Source organism: Chrysemys picta, chromosome 2 (genome assembly GCF_011386835.1).
Source record: "Chrysemys picta bellii isolate R12L10 chromosome 2, ASM1138683v2, whole genome shotgun sequence".
NCBI lineage: Eukaryota > Metazoa > Chordata > Testudines > Emydidae > Chrysemys > Chrysemys picta.
The window spans coordinates 1,042,430-1,055,097 of record NC_088792.1 but is presented as its reverse complement, the minus strand read 5'-3'; the positions used below and the strand labels follow the sequence as shown (position 1 = coordinate 1,055,097).

Here is a 12,668-nt window from a genome sequence, read left to right as displayed (position 1 = left end):
TGCCCTGCACTGGGGGGGCTCGGGGCTGGGCATTGGGGGTGGGGAGGGGGGCCTGCAGACACGGGCCGGCACTGCCAGGGTTCGGGGCTGGGCACAGGGATGTGGGGTCTGCAGACATGGACTGGTGCTGCCCTGCGCTGTGGGGGCTCGGGGCTGGACACGGGGTCCAGGGGGGGACCTGCAGACATGGGCTGGCACTGCTGGAGCTCGGCACAGGGGGGTGTGGGGCCTGCAGACACGGGCCAGCACTGCCCTGCGCTGGGGGGGGCTCGGGGCTGGACACGGGGGTGTGTGGGGCCTGCAGACACGGGCCGGCACTGCCCTGCGCTGGGGGGGGTTCAGGGCTGGACACGGGGGCATGTGGGATCTGCAGACGTGGGCCGGCACTGCCCTGCGCTGGGGGGGCTTGGGGCTGGACACAGGGTGTGTGGCTGCTGCTGGCTTGGTCCCTTCCTGGGGCACGCGTACAGCGTTCAGCCGGCCCACGCTGGCTGCGGGGCCCTGGGCTTTCCTGACACCTCAGCCCCAGGGGGACAACCTGGCTCCGAATCAGCTGCCAACGCCAGCAGGACTGCAGGAGGGGAGGAAGCCCAGCCCGTGTGTCCCGGCCTCACGGAGCAGTGCAGGGCGGGCGCTGATACGCGCCCTGCCCCAGGGACCAGCTAATCTGCCGCACAGATGAGAAATCAGGTGTAGAGCTGGGAGAGAACCCAGGAGTCCTGTCTGCTGCCCCACCCCCACTCTTACCACTAGCCCCCTGCTCCCAGGGCTGGGCTAGAACCCAGGAGTCCTGGCTCCATGCCCCACACCCTCCTGCTCTAACCACTAGCCCCCACTGCCCCCAGGGTGGGGCTAGAACCCAGGAGTCCTGGCTCCATGCCCACCCCTCCCCATTGTGTGCCGGGCAGAGGCGTGGAAGTGACTCAAAGGTCCCCGGTTCGTCCCCTGCAGAGGAAGTGACTGTTGCCGGTCCCGGCCCGGAGCTCAGTTGACCCGGAGCTCAGTCGAGGCGCAATGGGGAACCTGCAGGGAGTGCTGCACGAGCCCGCCCGCACCTGTGCCCTCAGCCTCTGCTCCCGGCAACGGGGCTCTGTGCCCGACGACGGCGCCGGCTGCGCCAAGGCCAGGTAAGGGCTGAGGGGACACCGGGGTGAGCTGCCCTGCCCTGCCCACAGCCCCATTCGCCCAGGCCCTGGTATTGGGCTGGCAGTCACGGGGGATGGGCTCCAGTTCCTGCTCTGCCACATGCTCCCCACGGGACCCTGGGCCGGGGGTGACGGCCCAGCCCTGCCCCCTGCCCCCCGAGGAGCAGACACCCGATTATCAGGGAGATGCCCAGACGCTGCGTGACGGAGACCGGAAAAGGGTCCCCGAGAGATGGGTGTGAGAGACAGAACCTCCAGTGACCCCGAGTCCCTCTCCGACGGCACCCCCACTGACCTCCCCTCCCCCAACAGTGCCCCCACTGACCCCCTAGAGGGAGGGGAGCTGCTGGGGGGGCAGGAGGGGCACTGCTGGGGGGGCAGGAGGAGGGGGTAGGAAGAGAGGGGCAGGAGGGACGCTGCTGGGGGCAGGAGGAGCACTGCTGGGGGGGACAGGAGGGGAGCTGCTGGGGGCCGGGGGGGGTAGTAAGAGGGGGGCAGGAGGGGCGCTGCTGGGGACAGGAGGGGCGCTGCTGGGGGGACAGGAAGGGGGGTAGGAAGAGAGGGGCAGGAGGGGCGCTGCTGGGGACAGGAGGGGCGCTGCTGGGGGGACAGGAAGGGGGGTAGGAAGAGAGGGGCAGGAGGGGCGCTGCTGGGGACAGGAGGGGCGCTGCTGGGGGGACAGGAAGGGGGGTAGGAAGAGAGGGGCAGGAGGGGCGCTGCTGGGGGGCAGGAGGGGCGCTGCTGGGGGTGATGCTCTCACACAGGGTCCCCTCGCTGACTGTGCCCCCCCTCTACTGCCCCCAGCTCTGTGCCCGTCCGCCCCATTGAGCCCCCGAGATACTCACGGATCAAGAACTGGGAAGCAGGTACCATCGCCTACGACACGCTCAGCGCCCAGGCCACGCAGGTGAGGGCGGCGCCGTGGGGCACGTGGGGTGGGGGATGGGACCCAGGCCCGTGGGAGGGGGTGCAGGTGTGCTTGAGGAGCTGTCACCCATCGGCTGGATGCCAGGCTGCTGGGGGGAGTCCAAGCCTCTGGCTCCCTGCATTTCGGGGGGCTGTAAACCTCGGGGGCCTGACCAGAGCTCAGCTGGGTGCGTCCAGCCAGAGCCCCTGCAGCGCCTGAGACGGGCGGCTGGCCTGGAGGCTGCCCCTGGCCTGGGCCCCGCTGGGCCTGGCCCCTCGTTCCCGACCCCATTGTCCTGCTCCAGCTCTTCCACGACCCTGGGCGCACAGTCGGGAATTGTCTCCCTCAGGAGCGGCTGACACGCCATGTCCTCGCGGGTCCTCTGCCCGCCCTGTCCCGGACTCCCAGGACTCGGCTCTCTCGGCTCCGTGCGGTCCCCGGGGGAAACCCCGTCAGGGCAACAGCCCTTCTCGGGGGGCCGCTCTCTCTCGGGGTTAAGCCCCTCGGCCTCCTGGGCCTGCACCTCTGAGCCTCCAGCAGCCTGGCTCTGCCGTGGGCCCCCAGTGCTCCCATCCCCAGAGGCAGCGATACCCCCCCCGATCTCCCCACCCCCAGAGGGAGCAATACCCCCCCGATTCCCCCCCCAGAGGGAGCGATGCCCCCCCATCTCCCCACCCCCCGAAGGGGACGATGCCCCCTGTTCTCTAGCCCAGAGCAACTCTCAGCCAGCGTAACACAGGAGGGTTTAATGAGTGTTGAACACAGCACAGGAAACTCTCTGACCCTCAGGCTTGGCCTCCCGCAGCCCAGCACATCCCAGTCTCCCTGCATCCAGGTGGGCCCTGCCTGCTCCCCCTCTCCAGCCCAGAGCCCCCCTGCTTCCCAGCTGGGCATCTGAGATCCCCGGCCCCAGGCCCTGCCTCTGTCCATTGTCTTCTCTCCAGGGAAACAGGGTTGTAAACCGGGGCCTCCTCTCCTGCTTCTGTCCTCTGGCTGGAACTGGCTGGTTCAGTCACTGGGTCCTCACTCCGCAGCCCATTGTCCTCCCACTGGCCGGAACCGGCTAATTGCCAAGCTGGTTGCTAGGTCCCCCATCTCCCAGCTGTTGTCCGGGGTCCCGACTGCTGGGCGAGGTCACACCAACGAGCCCCACCCCCACCCCTTCGTCACACACGCAGCACACCGGGAAACTGAGGCACACACCATATTCATGCAAAACACTAAGAAAATCCCCCACTTCATCCCCCTTCCAGTCTGAACTGAGTGGGGTCACTCCAGCCGGTGCCTGGGGAAGTTCAGGGTCCCCACTCCGGGACAAAGCGTTGGCTAGAACGTTTGAACTTTTATCAACATGGATCACGTCCATCTCATAACCCTGGGGGATCAGACCCCATCGTAGGGCTGGGCATTAGCCCCTGTCAGTTGGTGCAGCCCGCCCTGCGTCTGAGCTTCTCCAAGTCTGGGTCTACCCCTGGGTTAGAGCCTCCTTCGGTGCACAGAGCGCCCGGCACTGGTCCAGACTTCCCCGACCGGCTCGCCCTTCTCACACAGACCTGCCATCCATGAGAGACCTGGGCCTGCTTCTTGCTTTGAGAAATGGGCCACTCTCTGATCCCCCTCACCTTGGCCGGCTCTGGCTTTAGACGGACGCTTCCCGCCTTGTGGCCCAGATACGACGCCTCTGCCATCCCCACCTTCCCCTTCCAGTCTCTATAGTTGTCCAGCATCCTGGTGTCCCAGCTCCTCCTCACGGGGGACATGGTTCTCCCCAGCTGGCCTGAAGACACTCTCCCGGGCACACCTCTCCACCCCCCTCAGGAACTGATCCCCCAGGCCCTGGGAGGTGGCAGGTGCCCCCTTGAGGCTGACAGGCAGGACCAGGAACCCCAAAAGCCCCATGGGGTGATGGGAGACGATTCCAACCCAGCATCTGGGTGCCAAGGTACCAGCCAGTAGCCTTTGGTGAGGTCCCTGGAGTGAGGTCACTTGTTTAGGATCTTGTCAGGCCGAGGCATGGGGCAGGCATCGGACACAGTGATGGCATTGCGCTTCCGAGAGTCCGCACAGAGTCTGATGGACCCGGCCTTGGGGACCAGCCCCACGGGAGAGGCCCAGGGCTGGTGGGTGGCTGGCCCTCCCCTAGAGCCAGCATGTCTCTGACCTCTCTCGTCCGGGCCTGGGCTGTTTCCTGGTGACTGGGAATGGGGAACACCTGGTGGGGGGAGGTGTTGTCTCCCCTTCCCCGTGGACAGCTAGACTAGTGAGCCCAGGCTGGCTGGGGGGCAGCTGCGGGCAGGGGTTGGCTGGGCAGAGGGGGCTTGATTCCAGCGGGAGGCTGGCTCCTGTCTCAGGGAAGAGACCCACGGGGGACCCCCCCACCCGCCTTCTCCTCCCCGTGCCCACACACAACCAGCACCCACTGCTCCCTGTCAACGTGTGGCTTCTTGTGTCCACATGGGACATGCGCCTGAGTGGGCTGCGCCAGGACATGACTCACCTCCTTCTGCTGGTTCATGATTTCACAGGGCCCATCCCAGGCGCCCTTCGCATGGAGCCGAGACCCCTGCCCTGGTCCCCGGTGCCAGAGGAGGCAGCACGCTGTCATACCAGCCCCTCTGCTTCCCTTGGGCCCTGGCTAGGGTCTTCCTGGCCAAGCCCATGGGCTCGGTGAGCTTTCCCTGGGACGTACTCCACCCCCAATTCCCCTCCCACTCTCACTGTCCTTCCATACACCACTGGCCCCCTGATGTTTACAGGGAGGGACATGGTACTTCTGGGCAACCACCAGCTGCCCCCTGATCCCGCAAGGTTCAGTTTTCCCAGGACCAGATCCCTTTGCTTACAGGGATCTTTCCCTGCCATTCTTCCCCAGGGTCTTGCAACACTGGGGCCCACAAGGGCCCTCAGCTTCTTCAAGGAGGGATTCTTCTGCTGCTCGGTCTGGAGCTCAGCTGCTGGGTTTGGGCCCAGCCCTCGCGGGCTGTGCCTCAGTTTCCCCACCTCAGGACAAAGCCTCGTTCCCAGCCCTGTTAAGCACGGTTCCTGGTAATCGCCTCCCCCCATTGGAGGTTCCACCCATTGCCGGTGCCAGGCCAAGCACCACCCCACTCCCTTCAGCCACAGCCAAGGTCCAGGGGCTGTCTGGCCAGGTCTCCAATCCATCCCCCATTTGCACCTCCGCAGGTCGTGCAGCCCAACCTCTCTGGGCCCCCCATTTCAGATGTATCTTCGCTACAGGACCTTAACCAGGGGCCTGACCACCACCACCCCCCAGGGCTAGGTATGCATTGAGCACTACTGGGTCTGGGTCCACCCAGGGGTCTGGCTACAGACAGGCAGGTAACCTGGACTTCACAGGGGAAATTCCCTCCGCCCCACCGGCCGGGCCATTCAGCTGTTCACTAGCTCCAGCCCCCTCTGCCTTCCAGTCTCTGGGGTCAGCTCTTTGGTGGTTACTGGAGCCTGTCCCAAGTCCCCAGCTACCAGCCCCCCTTCCACCCCCCACCCCCCCCGTGTCTGCCCAGGGATCGGAGCGGGGGCAGGGCGAATGGCTGTGTATCTGGGAGCTTTCCCCCTCAGTCCCTCAGCATCTACCACACCGAGTTCTCAGTCCCAGAATGTCTCCACCCCATGAATATCTCCCAGCTGGTCCCGTCCTGCCGCTCCCACGGGGGATCAGAGGGGCTGAATCCAGGGGGTACAAGCAGACCTATCTGCTGGGCTTGGCGTGGAAGCCTGTCTGCCACTCCTCCCTGGCCAGTTCTGCCCCAGGACCTGGCTGGGTGACCACTTTCTCCAAAGGGACAGAGCTGAGGGATAGACAAACAGCTGAGAGAGCCGGTATTGTGGGTTCTCTCTGGCCAAGATCTCCTTTATCTGTGGGCACTGCACCACCTAGTGCCTTTTGCCCACAATAATTACATCCCTCCACCCCTCGGGTCCCATGGAGGGGCTGCCTGCTCCAGCATTCATGGGCTCCCCACATTGGGCTTCCTAGAGTCCCACCTCTGAGAGGTCTCTGGGTGACTCCCCTTCTGAGTCCCCGACTTGGGTCTCCCCCCACGCCAGATCTGTTGTTTATAAGCTCGTTTGCCAGCACACCTGGTCCACTAACCACATCTTAAAGTCTGGAGGGCAGATGTTAAACAGCTGCTCCAATCCCGGCAGATGATCCACGCCCTCTGCGGTAGTGGCCCCGCACCCTTTCCCCACAGGCGGGGGTATTCTCCCAGCAGGGTGGTGAGCTCCTTGTCGGGGACACCTGGGGTCTTGCGCACACCCTGGAATCTTTTCCTATCTGCCAGCGATAAAACGAGGGGATTGAAGGAACCAGCAAGGAAAGGACCTAGAACCAGCTCCCTACAAGGGACCTGGTAAGTCTGTGCAGGGGGAGAGGGCTGAGCGTGGGGAGGGTCACCCCAGGGCAGCTGATTGCCCGGCTGGTAGAGAGTGACCGGTCGGAGGAGCAAGTTCCAGATCCCAGCAGGCTCCCGGGCTGCCCGGAGAGCTGGGGAGCAGCAGGGGGTCCGGGACCCAGTTCCCCAGCCAGGAGGGGGGCTTCCCACCGGGGTTCCCCCCAGTGGATGTGAAGAGATGGGAACTGGTGCTGAGAGTGAAGGAGCTGGAGCTGGAGGAGCGGAGGCTAGGTGACCGCTCGGAGCAATGAGAACAGGAACTGGACTTGGAGGAGAGGCAGGCCAAGAGGACTTGCTGTGGGGTAAGTGGGTGTGACAATGCGGTTCTGGCGGAACCCAACTGAGAGTGCCAACTCAGGACAAATTGCTCAAATAGGGCAGTTACAGCCCAAGGCTGGGGTTTTTTCCACCTCTAAGGCAAACCAAACCAGCCAGACTAAGAGGACTTCGGTCTCACCCCCTGGCTAACCGCAAGTCTCACAAGCAATCTCCTTAGACACTCCAGTTTCCGAGTATTCCCACCAGTGCCACTCGTTATGGGGACAAATGGTTATGAAAACCAATACCCCAGTTTGTCTGGGATGTCACCCAGAAGCATAGCATAAGTTTGAAATATAGACAGTATAGAGCCAATATTCATAACTTCAACTACAAAAGTGATACACACATATAGACAGCATAATCATAACCAGTAAACCATAACCTTGTCTTAGACACCCCATTTGACCCCCTTTATACAAGATTTGCGTGCCACTACAGGACCTTGGTTGCAACAATGATCTATATTGTCCCAGATTATATCAATAACGTCACAGTGGGGAAGGACCCAGATGTCAGTTCAGCAGGAAGCCCGGGTGTGACAATGCGGTTCTGGCGGAACCCAACTGAGAGCACCAACTCAGGACAAATTGCTAAAACAGGGCAGTTACAGCCCAAGGCTGGGGTTTTTCCACCTCTAAGGCAAACCAAACCAGCCAGACTAAGACTTCGGTCTCACCCCACTGGCTAACTGCAAGTCTCACAAGCAATCTCCTTAGACACTCCAGTTTCCCAGTATTACCACCAGTGCCACTCGTTATGGGGACAAATGGTTATGAAAACCAATACCCCAGTAAAAGAAAAAAGTTCTCCTGATCCCAAAGGACCAAGCCCCAGACTCAGGTCAATATACAAATCAGATCTTACCCACAAATCACGTTGCTGCCAATTCTTTAGAATCTAAAATCTAAAGGTTTATTCATAAAAGGAAAAAGATAGAGATGAGAGTTAGAATTGGTTAAATGGAATCAATTCCATACAGTAATGGCAAAGTTCTTGGTTCAGGCTTGCAGCAGCAATGGAATAAACTGCAGGTTCAAATCAAGTCTCTGGAATACATCCCCCGCTGGGATGGGTCATTCAGTCCTTTGTTCAGAGCTTCAGTTTGTAGCAAAGTTCCTCCAGAGGTAAGAAGCAGGATAGAAGACAAGATGGAGATGAGGCATCAGCCTTATATAGTCTTTTCCAGGTGTAAGAACACCTCTTTGTTCTTACTGTGCAAAATTACAGCAAAATGGAGTCTGGAGTCACATGGGCCAGTCCCTGCATACTTTGCTGAGTTACAAGGCGTATCTGCCTTCTCTCAATGGGTCCATTGTATAGCTGATGGTCCTTAATGGGCCATCAAGCAGGCTAGGCAGAGCTAATCTCAGCTTGTCTGGGATGTCACCCAGAAGCATAGCATAAGTTTGCCATACAGACAGTATAGAGCCAATATTCATAACTTTGACTACAAAACTGATACACACATATAGACAGCATAATCATAACCAGTAAACCATAACCTTGTCCTAGACACCCCATTTGACCCCCTTTATACAAGATTTGGGTGCCACTACAGGACCTTGGTTGCAACAATGATCTATACGGTCCCAGTTTATGTCAATAACATCACACCGGGATTAGATGCTGACAGATGTTTGGCTGAGTGTTCAGCCCCCTGGGTTGCCGGGTGTCCATGTCCGGGTGACTGGATTTGCCGTTGTCTCACTGAGATGGGGACCAGGCTCAGCCAGGGGAACAGATCTCACTGTACAAACCCCGCACCCCATCTGCGGAGAGATCCGCCCAGCAGGCTGCCGGCTCCTATGTAGTCACACCGGGGTCTTCTGCACCCCCAAAACCATTTCCCATGAGCCTCCGGGGCCTGGAGCCTTTGTGAACAGTTCATAGTCCCCTGTCTCCACCTCCTCCGTCTGGCTGGGCGCCTCTCTGCCTGGGCGGCATGTGCACCCCCCATTCGGGGAGGCGAACCCCCTGCCCCACCTCTATGGCCATGGGGCCGAATGAGGGGGTGAGACAGCGGAGCCGGTCTGCAAGGCCAGCCTGGTTCAAATCCCAGGCCTTCCCAAAGGCAGTGAGGTCAGCACCTGTAGCCCCCCCCCCAGTTAAACTGGGGCCTTTCCCCACATACCCCTAGTGGGGCCTCTTGCCCCTCGGCTTCTCCAGCTCCAGTTGTTGCTGCTTCTCGTGCGCTAGTAGCTGCTTTGCTCTCGGCTCCAACTCCCAGCATCAAGGGGGAGCCTGGCCGGGAAGACCCCCTGCTGGGCGGGGAACCAGGTCTCGTGGACACCCTGCTGCTGCCTCTGCTGCTTCCAAACCCTCTTGGAACCCCGCTGGGTCTGGAACCGGCTTCTTGGACCAGCCATCTGTCTCCAGCCATGCCTTCACCTGCGCCTTGTTCAGCTTCCCAGCTCTTGGCTGTCTCCCTGTCCAGGATTGCGATGACCGTAGGGAGGTGGTTGCACGCCATTGTCTTGCTGTTTCCTTTCACTACCCTTGGTTTACTGCTGCAAAGTACTCCTGGTGGAGTCACCATCCCACCGCTACCACCAGCTGTCATGGATCTGCAGGGTCGGTGCTACCCTCCTTGCACTAACCTGTCCTGCCCCACTCCTCCTTGCCTTGTCCCACCCTGCTCTGACCCTTCCTGCCCTGCCCTGCCCCGCCCCCTGGTCCCTGCCAGGGACTGACCTGCTCCCACCCTGCACCTCCCTTTTGCTGAGCATGTTGAGTGGCTGCTTCTGTTCAGCCTCTCTAGGCAGGCCTGGAGGACCCACCTCGCTGCTCCTTTCAGGAGTGGGGTGATGGCGAGGCAACTGTTTCCACCCAAAGTGTAGCCGTGCCTGGTGGACATAAACATATTACAAAACTTCCCCACTCCTCACAGGCATTGGGAAGAAGGATGGGGGGATCCCACGGCTGGGCTAGCAGGGGGCTGTGGGTCAGGACTGAGGGGCACTGGCAGGGCTGTGGAGGGGGGATCCCAGGGCTGGGCTAGCAGGGGGCTGCGGGTCGGGAGTGAGGGGCACCGGCAGGGCTGTGGAGGGGGGAGCCCAGGGCTGGGCTAGCAGGGGGCTGCGGGTCGGGAGTGAGGGGCACCGGCAGGGCTGTGGAGGGGGGATCCCAGGGCTGGGCTAGCAGGGGGCTGTGGGTCGGGGTACTGGTGGGGGGAGAGGGGCCCTGCAGCACCGGAGCTGGGGTCCTTACTGGGTCTGACTCCAATAGCCTGTCTGTCTGTGCTCCAGGAGCTGCCCTGCAGTGGGAAGCGGTGTCTGGGCTCCCTCATGTTCCCCAAGCAGATGGTTTGCCAGGCAGACGAGGGGCCCCCACCCAAGGAGAAGCTGCTGCCCCTGGCCCGGGACTTCATCCACCAGTACTACAGCTCCATCAAGCGGTGAGTGCCCCCCCACCCCCCGCAGGGACTGCCAGACGGCCAGAAGGGAAGCCCAGCGCGCGGGGGCGGGGGGGCTTTTCATAAACAACCAACAAACCCCTCCGAAGCCCAGGACTCGGGGGCGGAATTCAGCTGCCCAGACGCCGCTGGGGAAGTGACACAGCGGGGCCAGATCCTGCGCCGGAGGCAGCTTCCTGCCGCGGGGGGAGAAGGCGCCTGAGGAGAGGCGGCTCGGCCTGCGACTGGGACAATAGGGAGGAGCTGGTTGGGAATTTGAAATGGGAGAAGGATCCCGCAGGATCGGTTCTGGGGCCGGTTCTGTTCAATATCCTCGTCACTGACCTAGATCATGGCACAGAGACTCCACTTACAATGGTCACGGACTCCCAGGACTCGGGCTTTCTCAGCTCCGTGCGGTCCGTGGGGGGAACCCCCTTCAGTGCGACAGCCCTTCTCGGGGGTCCACTCTCTCTCGGGGTCCGGCCCCTCCACCTCCTGGAGCCGCACCTCTCTGAGCCTGAGCACGTCTGTCTCTGCCGTGGGCCCCCTCAGGGAGTCCCCTCGCTCTGGACCCCCGGGGCCTCCACCCCCAGAGGGAGCAATGCCCCCCCCCCCAGTCTCTAAACCAGAGCGACTCTCAGCCAGCGTAAAGCAGGAGGGTTTATTGAGCATCTGAACCCAGTATGGGAAACTCTCCAGGCCTCAGACCTGGCCTCCCTCAGCACAGCACACCTAGATCTGTCCCGCATCCAGGGGGGCTCTGCCTGCTCTCTCCCCCCAGCCCAAAGCCCCCCTGGCGGGACACTTCTGAGAATATCAATTCAGGACAAATTGCTCAGAGCAGGGCAGTCACAGTAAAGGTTTCCTTTACTTCTAAGGCACCAAATCAGCGAGACAAAGAGGACTTCGGTCTCACCCCACTGGCGAACCACAAGTCTCACAAGCAATCTCCTTAGACACTCCAGTTTCCCAGTATCACCACCAGTGCCACTCGTTATGGGGACAAATGGTTATGAAAACCAATACCCCAGTAAAAGAAAAACGGTTCTCCTGATCCCAAAGGACCAAGCCCCAGACCCAGGTCAATATACAACTCAGATCTTACCCACAAATCACACTGTTGCCAATCCTTTAGAATCTAAAATCGAAAGGTTTATTCATAAAAGGAAAAGGATAGAGATGAGAGTTAGAATTGGTTAAATGGAATCAGTTACATACAGTAATGGCAAAGTTCTTGGTTCAGGCTTGCAGCAGCGATAGAATAAACTGCAGGTTCAAATCAAGTCTCTGGAACATCCCCCGCTGGGATGGGTCATCAGTCCTTTGTTCAGAGCTTCAGTTTGTAGCAAAGTCCCTCCAGAGGTCAGAAGCAGGATTGAAGACAAGATGGAGAAGATGCAGCAGCCTTTTATAGTCTCTTGCCATGTGGGCTCTGATTTCTTTGTCCCAAAGACAAGCTGCCCAGCACATGGCATAGAAATACCTCCGAGTTCTGTCCCTAGGCCTGGCCCTGCCTTGCTGAGTCACCAGGTCTATCTGCAGAAGCACAGCACAAGTTTGAAATACAGACACTCTAGAGCCCATCTTGTAACTTTAAATACAAAACTGATCCATGCACCCAGAGAGCCTAACCATAACCAGCAAACCGTAACCTTGTCTTAGACACCCCATTTGACCCTCTTTATACAAGATTTGGTGCCACTACAGGACCTTGGTTGCAACAATGATCTACACGGTCCCAGATTATGTCAATAACGTCACTCCCCACTTCCAGCTGGGCATCCTTTATCACCGCCCCCCAAGTCCCGCCTCTGTCCTTTGTCTTCTGTTCCAGGTAAACAGGTTGCCTGGGCCTCCTCTCTTCCTCTCTCAGCCGTCCTTTGCTCCCCTCTGGCTGGAACTGGCTGGTCAGGTCACAGCCCATTGTCTAGGGTTACCATAGGTCCAGATTTTCCCAGACACGTCCGGCTTTTTGGGCCTCAAATCCCCGTCCGGGAGGAAATCCCCAAAAGCCGGACATGTCCGGGAAAATAGGGAGGGAGGGGCCGGCGGTGCTCGGCCACGGGCCGCAGGGCCGGCGGTGTGGGGCCGGGGGCCGGGCTGGTGGTGCTCGGCCGGGAGCCGGCGCCCCAGGGCCTGAGCCGAGCCGGGCGGGAGACGCCGGGGCCAGAGCCTCTTGGCCTGAGCCAGCCGGCCACTGCCTCCTCGCGCCCCCCAGCCCTAGGATTACCATATTTTAAGTGTCCAAAAAGAGGACACTCCACGAGCCCCGGCCCCGCCCCAACTCCGCCCCTTCCCCGCCCCCTGCCCCAGCCCCGCCCCTTCCTGCCCCCGCCCAACTCCGCCCCCTCCCCTGGACGCTTCGCCCCCTGCCCCTCCCCTTCCCCTGCTTCCCGCGAACATTTGATTCGCGGGAAGCCTGAAGCAGCAGGCAAGCTGTGGCGGGGGGGCGCAAGGAGGCGCGGTTCTGGCCCCGGCGTCTCCTG

General features: G+C 61.0%; 1 protein-coding gene across 8 annotated transcripts in view; it reads left to right on the top strand.

Moving 5' to 3' along the window:
- The first annotated feature begins 712 nt into the window (after nucleotides 1-712).
- Nucleotides 713-12,668, top strand: part of NOS3 (nitric oxide synthase 3) — a 59,000-nt gene continuing 47,044 nt past the window's right edge. The window contains exons 1-3 of one of the 8 annotated variants that reach the window (XM_065586483.1): nucleotides 713-1,127; nucleotides 1,950-2,052; nucleotides 10,034-10,182. In XM_065586483.1, the coding sequence (XP_065442555.1) occupies nucleotides 1,015-1,127; nucleotides 1,950-2,052; nucleotides 10,034-10,182 (365 nt within the window). In that variant the 5' untranslated portion in view covers nucleotides 713-1,014. The remainder of the gene's footprint in view (nucleotides 1,128-1,949; nucleotides 2,053-10,033; nucleotides 10,183-12,668) is intronic. The other 7 variants (XM_065586482.1, XM_065586476.1, XM_065586478.1 and 4 more) reach the window with 7 other exon arrangements.